The sequence below is a fragment of the Azolla caroliniana genome, unplaced genomic scaffold (genome assembly GCF_043228905.1).
Source record: "Azolla caroliniana isolate FFs.n. ecotype wild unplaced genomic scaffold, voAzoCaro1.0.p SCAF_284, whole genome shotgun sequence".
NCBI classification, from domain to species: domain Eukaryota; kingdom Viridiplantae; phylum Streptophyta; class Polypodiopsida; order Salviniales; family Salviniaceae; genus Azolla; species Azolla caroliniana.
In genome coordinates, this window is record NW_028230719.1 from 3,597 (window position 1) to 21,033 (window position 17,437).

The 17,437-nt window shown below is 39.5% G+C and overlaps 1 protein-coding gene across 4 annotated transcripts; it reads right to left on the reverse strand.

Moving 5' to 3' along the window:
* Positions 1–342: 342 nt before the first annotated feature.
* LOC147848636 (putative glucuronosyltransferase Os03g0107900) lies at positions 343–10,346 on the reverse strand. 4 transcript variants are annotated; one of them, XM_087338275.1, is made up of 14 exons: positions 9,745–10,346; positions 8,118–8,211; positions 7,724–7,910; positions 5,321–5,558; positions 4,999–5,211; positions 4,840–4,926; positions 3,340–3,474; positions 2,853–2,966; positions 2,512–2,759; positions 2,103–2,183; positions 1,781–2,012; positions 1,599–1,697; positions 1,326–1,514; positions 343–651 (listed from the first exon to the last, which is right to left on the reverse strand). In XM_087338275.1, the coding sequence occupies exons 1-14, from the start codon at positions 10,153–10,155 to the stop codon at positions 562–564; spliced, it is 2,418 nt and encodes an 805-aa protein (XP_087194401.1). In that variant the 5' UTR covers positions 10,156–10,346; the 3' UTR covers positions 343–561. The 4 variants fall into 4 exon arrangements, with proteins under 4 accessions (XP_087194401.1, XP_087194402.1, XP_087194404.1 ...); XM_087338276.1 differs by having other exon boundaries at positions 7,724–7,904; positions 9,745–9,888; XM_087338278.1 differs by having other exon boundaries at positions 8,118–8,197; positions 9,745–9,882.
* Positions 10,347–17,437: the final 7,091 nt, after the last annotated feature.

The following is a 17,437-nucleotide window of genomic DNA, read 5'->3' on the forward strand; positions in this document are numbered from 1 at the left end:
ATGTTGTGAAATAGTTTTAATTTCGCTTGATGTAATTTCATCATGAACAATGTAATTTTTTTGATCGGAATTTTGACCTCTATAGAAAGCGCACTTAATAGAATGGTGCACTTAAGTGGGCACACACTTAACCGAATGGTTACTGTAGTTAGAACAAGTGATGCCTTGACCTTCTATGGCTAAATTAATTTTATCTATCTATCTATTATTATATATATACATATATATGTTAAAAGCTTTTTTGTTTTATTGTAATAGGCTTACCCTAGTTGTAAGCTAATAGACATCAACAAAAGGTCATGGGTTCAAAATCCTTGATTTTACACATCTCTGTTACCACATATCATCGCTTCCAAGTTCCTCCTAAACTACAACAAAAGGTCATAACTTCAAATCCTTGCTTTACACATCTCTGTTACATCCATCATATCATCACTTCCTCCTAAATTACATGCTGCATCAGTGTATCAAGCTAACGACCTTACAGTCTACAAACTTTGATACAGCCCGATTGGCCAAATATACTACAAGAATAGGGAATTAATATATTTAATGAAATTTTCAAACTTTAACGCAAGCATTGGGTAATGCCCCATCATGCCGCTCTGTTTGTTGCCTCCAGTCATCATTATACAACTTGTAATGCAGTACCTACATACAAAAATTTCCATACATAAATATACAAAAAAAATTGACCAACACCATGACCAGCATTCTTATGAAATTACCAAGAAAAAAATGCAATAAAATGTCATGCCATATAGATACTACTCTTTCCCTATCCATGTGCATGTATGTACAATCCATCATCAACATTAATATTTTGTATTAAAGAGCTTTATTGTATAAATCAACCACATTAACAGTACTATGCAATAAAATCTAATTTGAAGCATGGATCAAGTCCCTATTATATACCACCAGCTGCATCATTGTATGTCACAGCCAAGAATCAATCAGTTCAATTAGGCAGTCCTTTTTTTCAGCATGAACTCATTTCTCTCTGTAAAATCCTATTTCTATCAATAGGCGAAACCAATAAACATGAACATTAAGTAATGTGCTGACTACTCTATGGTGATATGCTTAGATTGATTGGAATACACATGAATGCTATACAATTTTTTAATTGGTGTCCATATACACCACAATTCTACATCAGCTAATTAGGGGCTCACTCTGAATGGTTGTTTCATCTGATACTTCAATCAACTGATTCTCTCATATTCAAAGACATTTTTACAGCCGCCACATTTGGAAGAATCAGGACATAATAGCATCAAGACTGATAATATATAAGAAACAGCAAAAGTTGCACTACTAACCTCTATCAAAGTTGAGAAAGCATCATCATCATCTATCAGTGTTGCAAAGGCGTTTGCCCATTCACTGGTTTTGTTGAATTGCTCTTTCTGTCTTTGTGCCTCCAAAAGAATGGCATCACGATATAGAAATCTTTGCCACATTTTCTGAATAACAGAAAGTTTGGAATCCACTTCTGTTTCGCTCATGTTCTATCCACAGTTTCATAAAAATTGACATGATAATCAATCACAAGCTTCCACCATACTATGTAAAACTGGAAAGTGAGAGTCTACCCTCAATATGTTGACAAGTTGTGGTATTTCGTCTTCCTTGATGCGTACTGCAAATTTATCATAATCCAGCACATTCTCATATATGAGCTGTATACCATCCTGAGCATATAATAACAAGAAGATAACGATGATGAGATTTATATTATTTGACATCCAGGCTGTGTTAGAATATGAATCCATACTTGGATGATTACAGGAATGCAGCCATGTAGGATGCTGTCTTCCATTCGTCCACTCCAACCATCACCAGGCAGCACTCCGCAGAACTTCGAGCTTCCTAACTCTTCTGAGTATGTGTTGCTTCTAACACTCGTGACAATCACATCATTTGTGGAATTCTTTCCTAACACTCCATCTTTATTAAGCGATGAACCAAATTCACGGGCCAGCTTCTGTCGGATTCCCATGCTATATCTAGACAAACAAAAAATCAGTGTGAAAATCCATGTCATTGGTTTGTCCGTCAATCTGACTTTATCAAAGATTAATTCAGAACTAGTAAACCTTGGCTCTGGACGACCATATTCATAATCATGGCCCAAGTTCCCATTGAAATAGAACAATGTTGTCCTTTGGAATATAGGCCTGCAATAACCAAGGGATTGGCACTACATGAAATTGGAAGAAAATATCTCATTATTATGTCGCCCAACCAACACATATCTGGAAAATCTTAAGCTTGAAGCACTCAGGTTGATGGAGATCATGAGAGTGGGTATTCCCAATATTGTACATTAATGAAGTACGCTTTACAGAAAAGGAAACAAAAAAGATACATTAACATCTATTAGAGGCTGAAGTATGAGACTTGGAAGTCAAGAAGCAATCAATGAGTAAACAATGCTGAAAAATAAATGCAATGACACATATTGTCAATTATGATGGACGTATATATAGAGGGAGAGATCATTACCTTTCCCAAAATCTCTCAGAAATGAGACTAGCATCTGGAACCTTCCATGCAGGCAGAACAAGGTCTTTTTCAGGATCAAAGCAAACATGACTTCCTCTCGCTGCAATTGGTATGTGATCCCAATTATCTGGAAAGTAGCCTGTTGTGGAATAATTATGTTTGGCATTGGTGTTTCCCCAATGTACAAGCATCATGCTGTTCCAGATTTCTTTTGGAGCAAAACATGCCCCCTCATCCCAAGAAAAGAACTGCACAGCAGTTTTATAATCAAGTTTGGAAGCTTGTTTTATGTCACAAAAGGTTATCATGAACAAAAAAGGGCTATGCCAAATTTACAATACCCAAATGTGGTCACGTCCATCTGTGCGATTCCAATAGGGGTAGCTTTGCCTGATATGATGATATGCTTTCCTATACAAGTCTAGAGCGGTATAGCTCCTAAAGCCCATAAATTCCTGCAACAATAAACCAAATGTGAGAAATCCAGAATCAACAACACTAATATAGAAAAACAAATGTCATCCTATGGACTGACACAATCAAAGGCTTGATCGCTTCATAACATCAGCAATTGACAGAATCTCTCGTTATATTCATTAAACCAGCAGCATTATCGCCCATTTCTTTTCTTATTATGAACAACAGTTAATGGGCAGGCACTGATAAAGTTTTATTATATAACTTAAAAGGACACACACTCACAATGTTATAAAGATATCATCTTTCTATGTCAGCATAATTAGAATGAAGAAAGAAAACTCTAGTTAGAAAGAAAGATATGTTAACATCTTTTAAGAGGCCAATGTGGGCTATAGGAGAAGCCAATACATTCATAGAAAGATGAGGAGTATCGTCAGCACGTGTTATAAGGCATGCACCAAAAACAGGTACATAGAAGAAATCGGCCTCTTCAGCATTAGTTGTCCGATGGGGGCTAGCTAGCAAGCTCTCATATACAGCAATCTACATAACATAAAAATAAGATAAATAAATAATGCTCTCATATTATTGAATTTTCACAAACCACAAGATAATATTGATAAGTTACCTAGCCTAATAACAATAGACATTCCTAAAGAATAGTCCATAGAAAAGAAAGCATCTTGTGTAAACAAATAATCAAGAATATTATTTGAATTTTCACAAACCACAAGATAATATTGATAGTTATCTAGCCTTATAACAAGAGACATTCCTAAAGAATAGTCCATAGAAAAGAAAGCATCTTGTGTAAACAAATAATCAAGAAAGAGAAGCCTTGACTACATGTCCCCATAGAGGTCGACTACCATAATTAGAAATTCTGACAGGATAAATGTTTTAGAAGTCTGTTATATGTTCAGTGGCTTTTCTCAGAGTAAAAAGACTCACAATATATGGGGGATCCATAAAAAAAGGGTCCTCGTAAGTTTTTATGTTACAGCATCAATACTTTGGAATTTTGGGTATTTAATGTCTGTTGATGTGAACTTTATATTATTTAACGATTAGATATTGTGCACAATCACCAAGCACCTTCAATGACAATATTTTAATACTAAAAATAACAGAATAGTCAGCAACTCACGTTTTTTTGCACATTAGATTTTAATGGCTTGTATTTATCTCATGGGAGAGTGCCGTGGTTTTTCTACATCTCCTAAAAAAATTCAGTGCATTTATGGCAGTTTCATTATTCAATCTAAGAATGTACTGTATATTTTCTACAATTCAAGGACGATATCATAAATGCCCTAACAAATTTGGTGTTGAACATGTTAGGAGATGGCTTTTCCTGCATTAAGCTAGCTGATATGCCACAGAATTCCACTTGTGTGAAAAAACATCCTCATTTCATATTTTCGAATGTCATAATTTCGACTTTACTTTCAAAACTTCATAGACTTTCTTTGAATGGTCTCTTACAATGTTAATTTGCTTTCTTTGAAACTGGCTGAATTTCATGTTTACACAAGGCGATTTTCAGGATGAGGATTGGCATTTTCTAGGGGCGTTTGGCATGAGTGTGCTCAAACAATGGAAAGGTATAGTGCATGATAAAAGGAAATGGGGACATGGTACAAGAAGCTGAAAATGGCTACCCCTTTTGACTATGCTTATTTTTAATTCATCAAACAAGGGAAAGGGATAGTGCATGGCGAAAGAAAAAGGGAACATGGGACAAGGCTGAAAGTATCTATCACTTGTGACTTGCAATCTACAATAACAGATAAGATTTTAAGTTCCACCATGATTGCTTAGCTTCAATTTGAAGAGACAAATATCCCTTCTGGATCAGCGGATTAAAATGAATCCTTTTAATTTATCGAGTTAGTACCAGGAATATACCTCAGCTCCATACAATTGGGGCGTCCAAACTGTCAGATTCTCAGAATCATAAATCCTGTTAACACAATGAAATTTCCAGTGCCGGCCCTGCATACAGGAGCATGCATGTGAGCCGAATTTTGCATGTTCATGGTATTGATAACTTGTTCAAGATCCTACCTCTAGAAGATGAGTGTTGAATTGTGGAGGCAAATCATAAACATAAATGAGTGGATGTTTCTTCTCTATAATTGCAGTTTTGGTGGTACCGGCATTTGCAAAAGATGTTTCTTGAGGTAATAATGTCCCATTTCCCAACCACTTCGGCCAACTAGTTGATTCTATTTGAGATGAAGGTATACTGCAATCAACGCCATACCAACCTTCTGTACACTGAATAAATAAAATAAATTCGAAGAGCTATAAGTGTACCACCAATATTACATCTATTGAGATGGAAATTTGAAGGGATACTGCATCCAAGGAAATTGAAGAAATCCACCTGGCAAAATCCACCACTACATACTCCATTTCCAGAGCATTGATTAAGGCAAACACATTGAGTTGCCTTCTCACAAAACCTTCCGTCTGCACCATCATACTTGCAATCACATTGTTCTTTATAATGTACTGTGCCTCTATACCCATCACTTGGATCGACATTGCACCAACCATTCTTATCACTACTGTTTGAAAAAATGTTGCTCCAATCTGGTTCTCTCCAATCCACCATGGTACCACTATTGAGCAATAAAATCTCTCTCTCTCTCTCCTCCTCTCCCTCTCTCTCCCTCTTAAGATGTAATCTCTTGTTTGGTCTAAAAGGCCCTTTTGGCCTCTTAAAGACATTAATATATTTTGGCCTCTCATAAATGGACAGATTTGGAGAGACCTTCAGCATTAATGATTGCCTCCCTGATAAGGAACAATGCATAAGCGCCCCGTGATATAACCCAGGGTAGATATGAGGGCAGCACCAATAGTGACCACGGCAATATTCCGATCAATGACCAGTATCTAACAGATTTGGGAGAGGGAGCTCCCAAAGCAAAGGTACTCAAGACTGGCACTTATGTTATTAAAACAGTTTTGGCATGCTTAAATGCAATAATGGTTCCAATCAAACGGCAAATATAAATGCTCTATCCCATTCCAATATAGATTGGATTGTTCACAACTGAACATGAACAAAGTGAAAAAGAATAAAGTTATCTGAACTGGTATCATTAAATTCAGGAAGATGAATCATAACGTCTCGGTGTCTTGGCAGGAGAATCGATAAAAAAAGACACGGGATGGATTTATTATCAGGCCTTCTCAAATGGATTCACATCTACCTCCTGCCCTCTGAGTGATAGGGCAGCTCAGAACCTTTTCGCATCAGTTGAGAGATTGAGATAGGGAGATATACATGCAAATCTATGGAAGAGCATATCTGCCAATTGTGCCATCAAGGGGTGGAATCGAAGGAACACGATGTTTGCCATTGTGCTGTTTTTTATGAAATTAGAGGGAGATACCATTGTCTCCTTTAAACAAATCTTTGGCCCACTATGCAAGGTAATGGCACACAAAAAACCAACAGTATTTGGGAGATATACACGCAAATCTATGGAAGAGTATATCTGCCAATTGCGCCATCAAGGGGTGGAATCAAAGGAATAGGATGTTTGGCATTGTGCTGTTTTTTATGAAATTAGAGGGAGATACCATTGTCTCATTCAAACAAATCTTTGGCCCACTATGCAAGGTAATGGAACACAAAAACCAACAGTATTCGGAAGTCACGACTATTCATGCTAGAACTCAAGAGACTTCGAGTGAAGTTATTGAAGGACAACAATACAAGCACAATAATCATGAACAAGGAACCATCACAACTTTTATTGTACGCATCACTCCTGCTACAAGTCAATCAAGGGGTGCGCAACTGGGGTATTAACCAGAACATTTGAAAGGGGTAATGATAGATCGGGAAATAGCAATTTGTTGTGTTCATCTGGATCACAACCCCATCACCCTTATAATCGACAAATAAAGTCCATTATAACCCAAATTCCAAGGTGCTTCCCTCGCTTCAGAGACTTCTCCATCTTGGATCGCCCATGTTGGAGATCGTTCGAAGATGGAAGCTTTAGTCCAACTAAGTTCAAAATCTTAAGCTTTTAGCTAATGAGATTTTCTGATGCCATAGTCAATTCTACTAATTTTGTTACATTGTATTTTGGTTTATTTTACTCAAACATGAGAGAGCGTCTTAAAATATAAAAGATGTTAATATATTTTGAGAACTGAAAAGCCTAGGGAGATTTGTGGTTGAATGTTGCACGTATTTCTGAAAAAGACATATTATTGTATTATTGCCAAGATTACATATAATGAAACACATGGTCGCACAAGAAAGTGATGATCATAATGGCTTAGTAAATATCCCACATATCATACATGTATGAATAAATGTTGCGATTTCCTGAAGCATTTATGATCCAAAGAAAACGAGGTACCTCATAGTTCCCATCTCTTCTTTGCATGCACTCTCATTTATGCTGCCATACCCCTGTCATGCTTAATTATGTAAGGACCATTAAAACATCATATTATATTCCCATTTCCATGATCACCATATGGGTCGTCCCTTTCAAGGAAACCCTTCTCACATCTTGAGCGCAATAAAGATTAAGTCACATTAGAGCAAATACCTAATATCCACTTTTTCAATCTGATCGTTTCAACCTAGAATTGCATGGTACTAAACATCAATCGTGTTAGATAAATTAAACCAGCAAGCGGATCGTATATAGAAATGACTTGCAGGTGATTGACATAAATGCAATCCCTTTATTCATGTGGCATCCCTTCAGCAACACAGAAAAATGCAAGAGTAGAAGCAACATGGTAGTAGTACCTAAGAGAAAAGCCACAAGCTTCTGCGACCGGGCGCTCTGGATACTTAGTACCACTTCCACAAAAACACTTTGCTTTTCTTTTGTCACAAAATGCAGAGCATATGGATACTACCCATCGACCATAAGGCCAATCTGTTGACGGCTCCAAATTGCACTCTAGATTCAAAAGGTTCTCACAACCTGGACCTACGATGGAAATATATATTTAGCATCAAAAGAAAATAAATGCTTTAGTAAGCAGAACGAATCAGGATGTTTCCAAATACATTTCGAAAGCACACAAAAACAAGTAAACTGCATTTAAAAAATTGTGGATAAACATATAAGTGCAATCTTCAATTTTTTTGTGTGACAGAACGATAAAGTAAGATCATCAAGGGTTGAAATGCTCACCTTCAAATCCATGGAAACATCTGCATTGCCCTTCTTCATGGTTGCATATCCCATTCTGACTACAGTTATTTGGGCAGAGCCTGCCGAAAGTGGTCTACATAAGCCGATTTTAACCAGAAGCATTTAGAAGATCCATAATAAACCTGATTTTAAAAAAACTAGCATATATGATCAAACTGCTGACACTGTAAGACTGCATCTGATCCATCCTAGATTACAGAAACGATACTACAAGTTTGAGGTGTGAACTGACAGGATTCTGCAGTAATCATTTCCTAATGTTTGTTACTTCCCCCTGTTTGAATTTCATCGCTTTTTCCATAAAATGGATATAGTAATGGTATGTTTGAGGATAGAAAATACTCAGAAAGGTTAGCTTGCATGGTGGTTAATATTATCAGATGATTATGCCCTCGCATTCTTTTTATAAAGAATATTTGTATTACATGATGCAATAATAAAAATTCACAGGGACATTTCCAAACATCAGAGACATGAGTTGCAAATGTCATAACCAGGAATTGGGAATGATATTCCAGATATGTCTAGCACTAAATGACAAACAAGCACTTCTGGAAATGTGGGTGTAAGGTTTAGGATTTATAACTTCCATAAACAAACCCCTTTTAAGTGATGAATATGAAACATAATACAATGATGAAGATAAAAAAGTAATACATTTTGCATTGCTATAATCCTCAATACCTAAGAAAATCAAACACAAACAGGTATTTCTAAAAGATTATTGATGAATTCAGTTCAGTAGTGCCCTTGAAATCAAGATAAACGTCTAAGACCGAAGTGAACATCCAGATATGACAGGCAATCAGACAGAAAATACATTTGTAAACATTGTTCTCAGATGACATCATGGTGTCTTCTCGTTATAATACATCTGCCACGAGTAAATCAACTGCAATTGCCCCCTGTACACTGATTCATTTCAATCATCCCAATATTTTTTCTATGTTTATGCAAAGGATTAGCATCTAGATTATCTTGTCAAAATTTGATTTTGACCTGTGATTATGAAAAGGACCACATTGTTGAACCTTGCACATTGCAACCCTGGGCATCAGCTAAATGAGCTTTAGAGATTGTACACGACATGCAAACGAATTTAGAATTAACCCAAATTAGTAGAATGAGCCCCATAAACAATGAAGAGTTCAATGTGCTCATGATCTTCTCTTTTCTAAGTAAGGCGTAGACCAGAAGGTGGATTCTTTACTTGGAGAAAAACAGGGTGCCATATTCTCAAAGCTTCCTCCAAACCTCTTTAGATTTCACCCACTTCAGAAAAGTTATAATCGGCCTGAGGCCTGAGGCCATGAATCCGGAGTATGCAAGTTGTTCGCCCAATGATCAAAATGTGAGTTTTGGGATCCTTGATCTTAAACCCTTCAGCTAAGGGTGTGTTCATATTCACGGTAGGTCTGAAGGTCCAGATCTCTTATTAGCAGGTCTTCCGCACTAGGGGCTTTTAACAACTGCTATCTCATCAGTGTATCAAGACTCATTAGATGTGAGCGTTGCATTATATGTCCAAGCGTTTTGGTTGATTTATATGTGCGTAATGTAGGTATGTGTGTGTATGTGGAAAGATTTGGGGAAAGGGAGGGCTGACCTCGTTGAGGGAGAAGGGAGTTGACGCTTCATAGCATCGGGAGAACCAGTGACCAATGGCAGCTTTCCAAGGGGCGTTTCTGAAGAAGACGGCAGCAGCCGAGGATTCGTCTCCGATCATCATCATCATCGGAGGGGAGCCTGAGTTGGAATCCAAAGGCGAAGGATCGAAAGCTGCTGGAGAGGGAGACGGCGTAAGTAAAGGGAGTCGAGGAGGAGGAGGAGGAGGAGGAGGAGGAGGAGGAGGAGGAGAGGAGGTAATGGCGGTTGTGTTGAAAGGCGGGAGCAGGAAGAAAAAGGAGTAAATGAGGATGAGGGAGGTGCAGGAGAGAGCGACGAAAGCCAGTCGATGGTGGTGGACGTCGGAAGAAGTAACAGAGGCGATCAGCGAGGCTACCTTCTTCTTCAGCATCTCCTCTCCCACTTCCACTTCCTCTTCTTCTTCCTCTTCCTGCTGCTGCTTCTGCTGCTGCTTCTGCTTCTGCTTCTGCTTCTGCTTCTGCTTCTGCTTCTGCTGCTTCCTTCTTCAGAATGAGAATCCAAGAGCTTCATAGAATCAGTGGGATGGATCCATCCATGTTCACCTTCACTCGCTGCCTCTCACAGTCTTTCTTCAACTAACCCTCTTGATTCCATCGTCAACGCCCGATCCATCAACAGTCTCCGCAGTTCTGCGCCTGAATTTGACTGGTTAGTCTTTTAAGTTTTTTTTGACGGGCATTTTTTAAAGATGTATGTCTTATGACATTGAGAGTGCAAAAAAACTAATATATGTCATTTTGGCGTACAAGTTTTAATAACGAAAAGCTCTCTCTATATGATACTTCATTATTATACATTTTATTACTATAGAAAATACACAAATAAACATAACTACCTGACAAAGATAATGAAATCATACAAATTGAATAGTTAATCATCATATATTTCTTAAATCCCAAAATATACAAAAAAAATGTTTGTCATACCGTGACTCCTCATATTAAGCATTGTGCAATATGTGTCTACTTCAATGATATTATCCTTCTCTCTTTCTCTTCAAACCAAAGGTTAAATATATCCCTCCAACAACAAATGTTTGATGCCTCTTGAGCATTCAAGGATATAAACATCCGCACAATTCACAATGAGAATGATTCCATTGTACTAACTAACATATACACAAACTTTGATATTTCAAATCCATGCGTAATTAAGCACTTGATGTTCGTTGTTGGTAATACATACAATGTCTTCTTCAATTTACATGCATAACCTAAGAATTTTGGATATTGCATATAAATTTCCCTGCATGCATGCTCATGTACATATTGTTCCCAACTACACGTGCATTAGTGGCATAAGCCTCTTCGCTAAGCTCATATGGCCAAATGAGCATACCATCTACAAGATATTTGTTCTCTATCAAAGTTTTGTTAACTCATACAATACAATATGTACTTGTATGATGTGTGATGTGTGACAATAAGATATGCTTATTGTACTCGATGACTTATAGCATACAATATAGTAAATACAAAAAATCTGATCACTAATTTTAAGAATCAAAATATCCCCAATATTAAGATTCAATAGACCAAATTAACCTCCAATTTAGAAAGTGCATGAAAATTTTAAAATTTTAAAAATCTTCCTAGAGTATCCTAAATTTCCTTTAGCATCACTTGTGCATATTAATAGTTCATCCAGTCAACAATCAAACACAATAACCTCATCACAACCATGCTCCTTGATATCTATGGGTTCAACCAATCAACAATCAAACCTATCTCACCTCCTCCATGCTTTCTATGGCTTTCAATAAGTCCATATTGGACAAACATATGTAACTAATCACTCTAATTGCTTAGTCCTTATCCTATTGTAGATTTTTGTGGGAATAAAAGAAAATGCATTCCACTTTGTCATACACGTTTCTCATGAGCAATCTTCAAAGAAAAAAGATTCAATAAAAGAAGAAAACAGAGAAAATAGAGAGAAAGAGAAAAAAAATGACAAAATACATACTTCAAAGTTGTGTAGTGGCAAACAACAGATGTCGTGCAATCACCGAGAAGTGACAGGGAGCAACGAGTAGTGAGCGAGCCGGGAGAAATGGGTAACAACCAAGGATAAGGGAGTAGCGATGAAGGAAAGCAACGAGCAACGCGTGAAGAAGGAAGCAAGAAAAGAGGAAACAGGTGGGAAATAGAAAGAGGGGAGAATTTGGGAATGAAACATTGGAAAAAATATACAATATAAATATTTTCCTATACTATAGAAATAGCTGGCTCATCCGGCTAGATTCCAATTGGTCAAAAATCTTGCCAGAATCGATTCCGGCTATCCATAATGGTTGTCACTGTCCGGCAAAGGTCCCGACTCCCAATTCAACCTTTGCCCAACACTACACACACACACACATATATATGACATGGAAATTAAATTTTTAGCATGTCATTTGACATATATAATTTTTGGGCGCCTTTCGCATGAAAAATGAAAATTGTAAGTTTAGATGCCACTTAACGGACATTTTTATTGGGTGTATGTTTTTGACGGGCAAAATGGCCTTAGACGGGCATGACACCTGTCAAATTCCTGCCCTACCGTCTTGCCAATCGTCCTGGCTGACCTTCGATCTGTGAGCAATGGCTCAAACCGAATCGTTTACACCGCACGGCTTGAACTTGAACCAAACCGAACTTAACCCTTTAAACCATTCGGTTACGGTCTCACAAGTTCGATTTGCTTCCAACCGAATTGTTGTTAATATGCTACTAATGCCTGAAACATAGATGTGATTACGAAGGATGAGAAAGCGATCAAAAACCTTCAATGCTAATGCAACTATTCTTCGAAACTACAACGGGGCTTATAAATGAAGCTTCGTTGGAACTCCAAAACCCTACATTTCTTATTACGTGAAATGAGATATTTAGTTTAATAGTGAGCCTGTTGATATGTATTGGATGGCAACGTTTCTATAAAGTTTCAACCCCACAAATGACAAGAAAAAACGCTTGGATTATATGCTACATTTGTTTGTTTTCATTGTTCATTGATGCAAAACGTATCATGCACATAGTCTGTGTGAAGTCTTTCATAAACAAATTCGAAACTTTAATTTTAAGATGAAATCATGGCACACACATATATGTATATGTATATGTATGTCTGTATGCATACAAGAAAGTGTGCTTGCTCATTTTCAAAGATGTTGGGCCTCCTAAGATTAGGAGTATATGATAATTAAGAAAATTAACGAGCAACATAAGAATTTTAGAGAATATAACCAACCAACACAATGCTCAATTATTTCATGATTTTTCATTCACATAATGGGTTTGATCATCTTCATTGATCTAACTCCAATTTTCACTCCCAAAATGATACTTTAATATTCTTACTAAAAGCAAAATTACTAACAAAGTGGTTCTCTCGTATTGCAAATTGCAATATCATGAGTTGTTTTCAAAATCATAATCATTAATTTTCTTAGCTATGTGTTTAATATTGCAATTCTCATTTTTGGGAACTTCAATTTCACTAATCATGTATACATCACTTTGAAAACAAGGGAATTTGCCTTTAAATTTCCCAATCCCACTCAAGTAGCATTATCAACATGGTTGACTGACCAGAGAGGACAAATGTTGGGAAGGCGTACTAGATGTGCATGGTCAGAATTAGATCGTGGGCCAACATAGTCTATAGGTGCATGGACAACATTTCTGTCTAAACCTATAGATCAACAAATGATATTGATTAGTAATACAATGGGTGGGAAGATAATGTATTCTGCAATACAAAATGCCCTTTCTAACATTCAGATGCAAATTGGATATGCTACACATAAGTGGATGCGTTTATTTACTCCATTTGATGTTTTAATTCGAGTTAAAGCCTATATTGGGGACCAAGAGTGTATGAATTTTGATGTACAATATGATGGTAGGTTAATCTTTACACCTAAGGAAAATGATTTGTTTGGGTTTTGTTTGCATAAAGAAGCAAGGGTGATTGCAAATGATGGATAAATTTGGGTCCTAGACCCGGATCCTCAAAAGGTGATTATTTTGGGAGGATTTGGATTATGGAAAGAAGACCAATATCTAGATTAACTTGGGATCCTGGAGAATTATATTGGAAGGTGTGGATGCAAGATCACATCAAATACGTGCCTTTCTTTCAATATATTTGTGAAGATTGGTAGGAAAATGTTAGGCGCTAGATCATGGAAAGACCTGTCGAATACAAGTGTATAATGGACGTATTCACACTATCCCTTTGTATAGCTCAAGTTTGGGCCATTTGTGTAATTAGCATAAAGGGTAGTTGCCCTAAGTCGGTCACTATATATAGTGACCTTGTAACCCTTTTGTAAGGTTGGTTGTTGTATTATTTGCTTTATGAAATAAAGAGTATTTTGTCTCTGTCTCTCTCTCTCTGTGCAACGACCTAGAAACAGTCATACGCAGGTACAGAGAAGAAACGAATGCTTCTTGATCTTCCGCATAGACGACTTTGTCTCTAACATCTGGTATCAGAGCCTGCACAGTATTCGGTCCTTCAATCCGCTGTCGGCCGTCGTCTCAGCCTCCACAGTATTCGGTTTCCTGTGTCATTCGAAGAAGAGAGAAGAAGAAGAAAAACGAGGATTGCATCTCATCGCGTTAGATCATCTTCACTTGGAGTAAGCCAGCAGGTTGTACTCTGTTCCTTGTGATCGTAACCACTCGAGGTGAAATCCCCTTGTGCAACATTGACACGATCGTGCTCCACTCGGTTAAACGGCATCCGAAGAGGTCATCAAACGCTGCTCATTGTAACCACTCGGTGCAGATCGGTCTCAAGACAACAACCCCAATTCGTGCTTCATCCGGCTGATCGACATTCGAGAGGATCAGTTGGATCCGTCTCTCTCGTCGCTGCAGCCACCCGAAGCAGAATCGGTCCAGACAATCGGTTTCAATAATCGGTATTCGATATATATATCCGAAGCGAACCGGGCTCACTCCGACTCGGAACCATTCGGGAAGACCAGTCGGTTCTGTCCCTCAAGTTACCGGAGTCAATTCGAGCAAGTTCAACAATACATATATCCGAAGCCGAACCGACTCGGGTTCAAATCCGACTAGAACGATATCGGGTGAGCCAACCGGCTGCACTCCAACAAGGTTCGTAGTCAACTCCGAACCGAGCTTCGTCAACCGAAACCGAATTTGATGGCATCAACATCCGGCTCGTCAGAAATGAGTCTACGAAAGTTCGATGGATCGAACTTTAACTTCTGGAAGGAGCAAATGCAGGACTATCTCATAGTCAAGGGGCAAATCGATCCCATCGAAAATGAAGAACCTCCAGAAGGATACAAACCAATTGAGTGGCAGAAGCTGGACAGAATCGTCCGCGCCACGATTCGGATGCACCTATCGGAATCGGTATACTTTACGGTGCAATCGTGTACGACAGCATTCGAACTGTGGAAAACACTGTCGGACACCTACGAAAAGAAGGTCGCTGCAACGAAGATGTTTCTGATCCGGCGCCTCTACAACTTGCGGATGAAAGAATCCGATTCGGTTCAAGCACATCTCAATGAGTACGAAAGCATAAGCTCCCAAATCTCATCTCAGGGGACGGCAATCGAGGATGAACTCAGAGCAATGATACTCATGAGCAGCCTTCCCTCATCATGGGAAACTTTCGTCACAACCGTGTGCAACGCGTCAACCACGGCTGTTAAATACTCCGAAGTCACGAGCGCAATCCTGACCGAAGCAGCTCGGAGAAAGACTTTCGCCAAAGACTCAACAGACGACGCTTACGTAGTACAAGGTTCGACAGACCGATCGAACATACGAGGAAGAGATTCCTCACGGCCGCCGAACAATCAGCGAAGACGGAGCCAGTCACGGGATAACCGAATCTGCAACTATTGCAAGAAACCCGGACACATCAAAGCCGACTGCCGCGCACTCAAGAACAAGAACGACAAGTCTCAGAGATCAGACAAGAAGAGTGGCCGGCATGAGGAGATCAATTACGTCAGCTTCTCAGCTGATGTACTACCAAACGACCCGAATATACTATCAATCGAAAATCCAGTCGGATCAGAAGTTCTGCTCACGACTGAAGAATCGAGCACATGGCTCTTAGATTCGGGCGCGTCATTTCACGTGACTCCTCATCGATCCCAATTTCGGCAATATACGATCCGTCACTCCGACTCAGTTCGAGTCGGTAACTCGCAACACTGTGACATCATCGGAATCGGCACAGTAGAGCTCAACCTTGCAGGTGGCTCTACACTTGTACTTCACAATGTCCGACATGTACCCGAGCTCTCAAGGCCATTGATCTCAGTCGGACAACTAGATGAAGACGGCATTCGTGCCGGTTTTTCTTCGGGAGGGTGGACACTCCACAGGGGGAACCTCCTGCTTGCTAGAGGACCCAAGATACACTCACTGTATCCGTTACATGTTACGCTCAGAGAGGGTAACCTGTTTTTGGTGGATATTCCTGTGTCATCACTATGGCACAGAAGATTAGGACACCTCAGCAAGGCCGGCATCACGCACCTATCTAGAGCCGGGTACATCCCCAAACTCTCCTTCTCGGACCATCAATTCTGCGAGCATTGCCAGTATGGCAAACAAGCAGCCGCATCACACCCGACATCAGCACCAAGAGACACGAGACCTCTCGATTTAGTCCACTCGGACGTCTGTGGCCCAATGCCGCATCAGTCTCTCGGCGGTGCCTCTTATTTCGTCAGTTTTATTGACGATTCGACTCGAAAGGTGTGGGCTTATCCGATTCGCACCAAAGATCGGGTCTTCTCGATCTTCTCAGATTGGCTCGCTATGGTAGAAAATCAAACCGACCGAAAACTGAAATGCTTTCGGACCGACAATGGGGGAGAGTTCAAATCCGAAGAATTCGTCAAATTCTGCCGACAACGCGGCATCCGACGTGAATTTACGGCACCACACAGTCCGGAGCAAAACGGGATTGCCGAACGCATGAATCGGACAATCCAAGAACGGATAGTTTCCATGCTCCAACACTCCGGACTGTCGGATGGCTTCTGGGCAGAGGCTCTACTCACGGCAGCACACATAATCAATATGTCGCCAAGTAGACCTCTAGGACTTCAAATTCCTCAGGAACTATGGATCGGCAGTAAGCCGAATTACGACAAGCTGAGGATATTCGGATGCGAGGCGTACGCCCTTATTCCGAAAGATGATCGCCGAAAACTTGCACCTCGGTCCAGGAAATGCATTTTTCTTGGATATGGATCAGACGGCGAAATGGGATACCGACTCTGGGACCCCGAACGCAGACAAATCGTTCGAAGTTCGGACGTTGTGTTCAACGAGTCGGCTATGAATCCATCAGTCGAAAAACCGATCGAAGTCCGAAGGGTAACATTTTCCGATGTGCCGACCCTTCAAGAAGGCCCCGCTCTTAACACACGGTCAACTTCACGGGTAGCTGAACCTTACACTACCGACTCGGCACAGCCGAATGACTCGCTTTCGGACCATCCGACCTTGATACCCGATGCGACCAGTCCAATCATACCTCGACGATCCGAGAGACTGTCGCAACCTCCGGAGAGGTATTCTCCTGGAATTTTCTTCACCGACGCCGGCGAACCGACGTCTTACGAAGAAGCATCGACATCTGTCGATTCAACCACC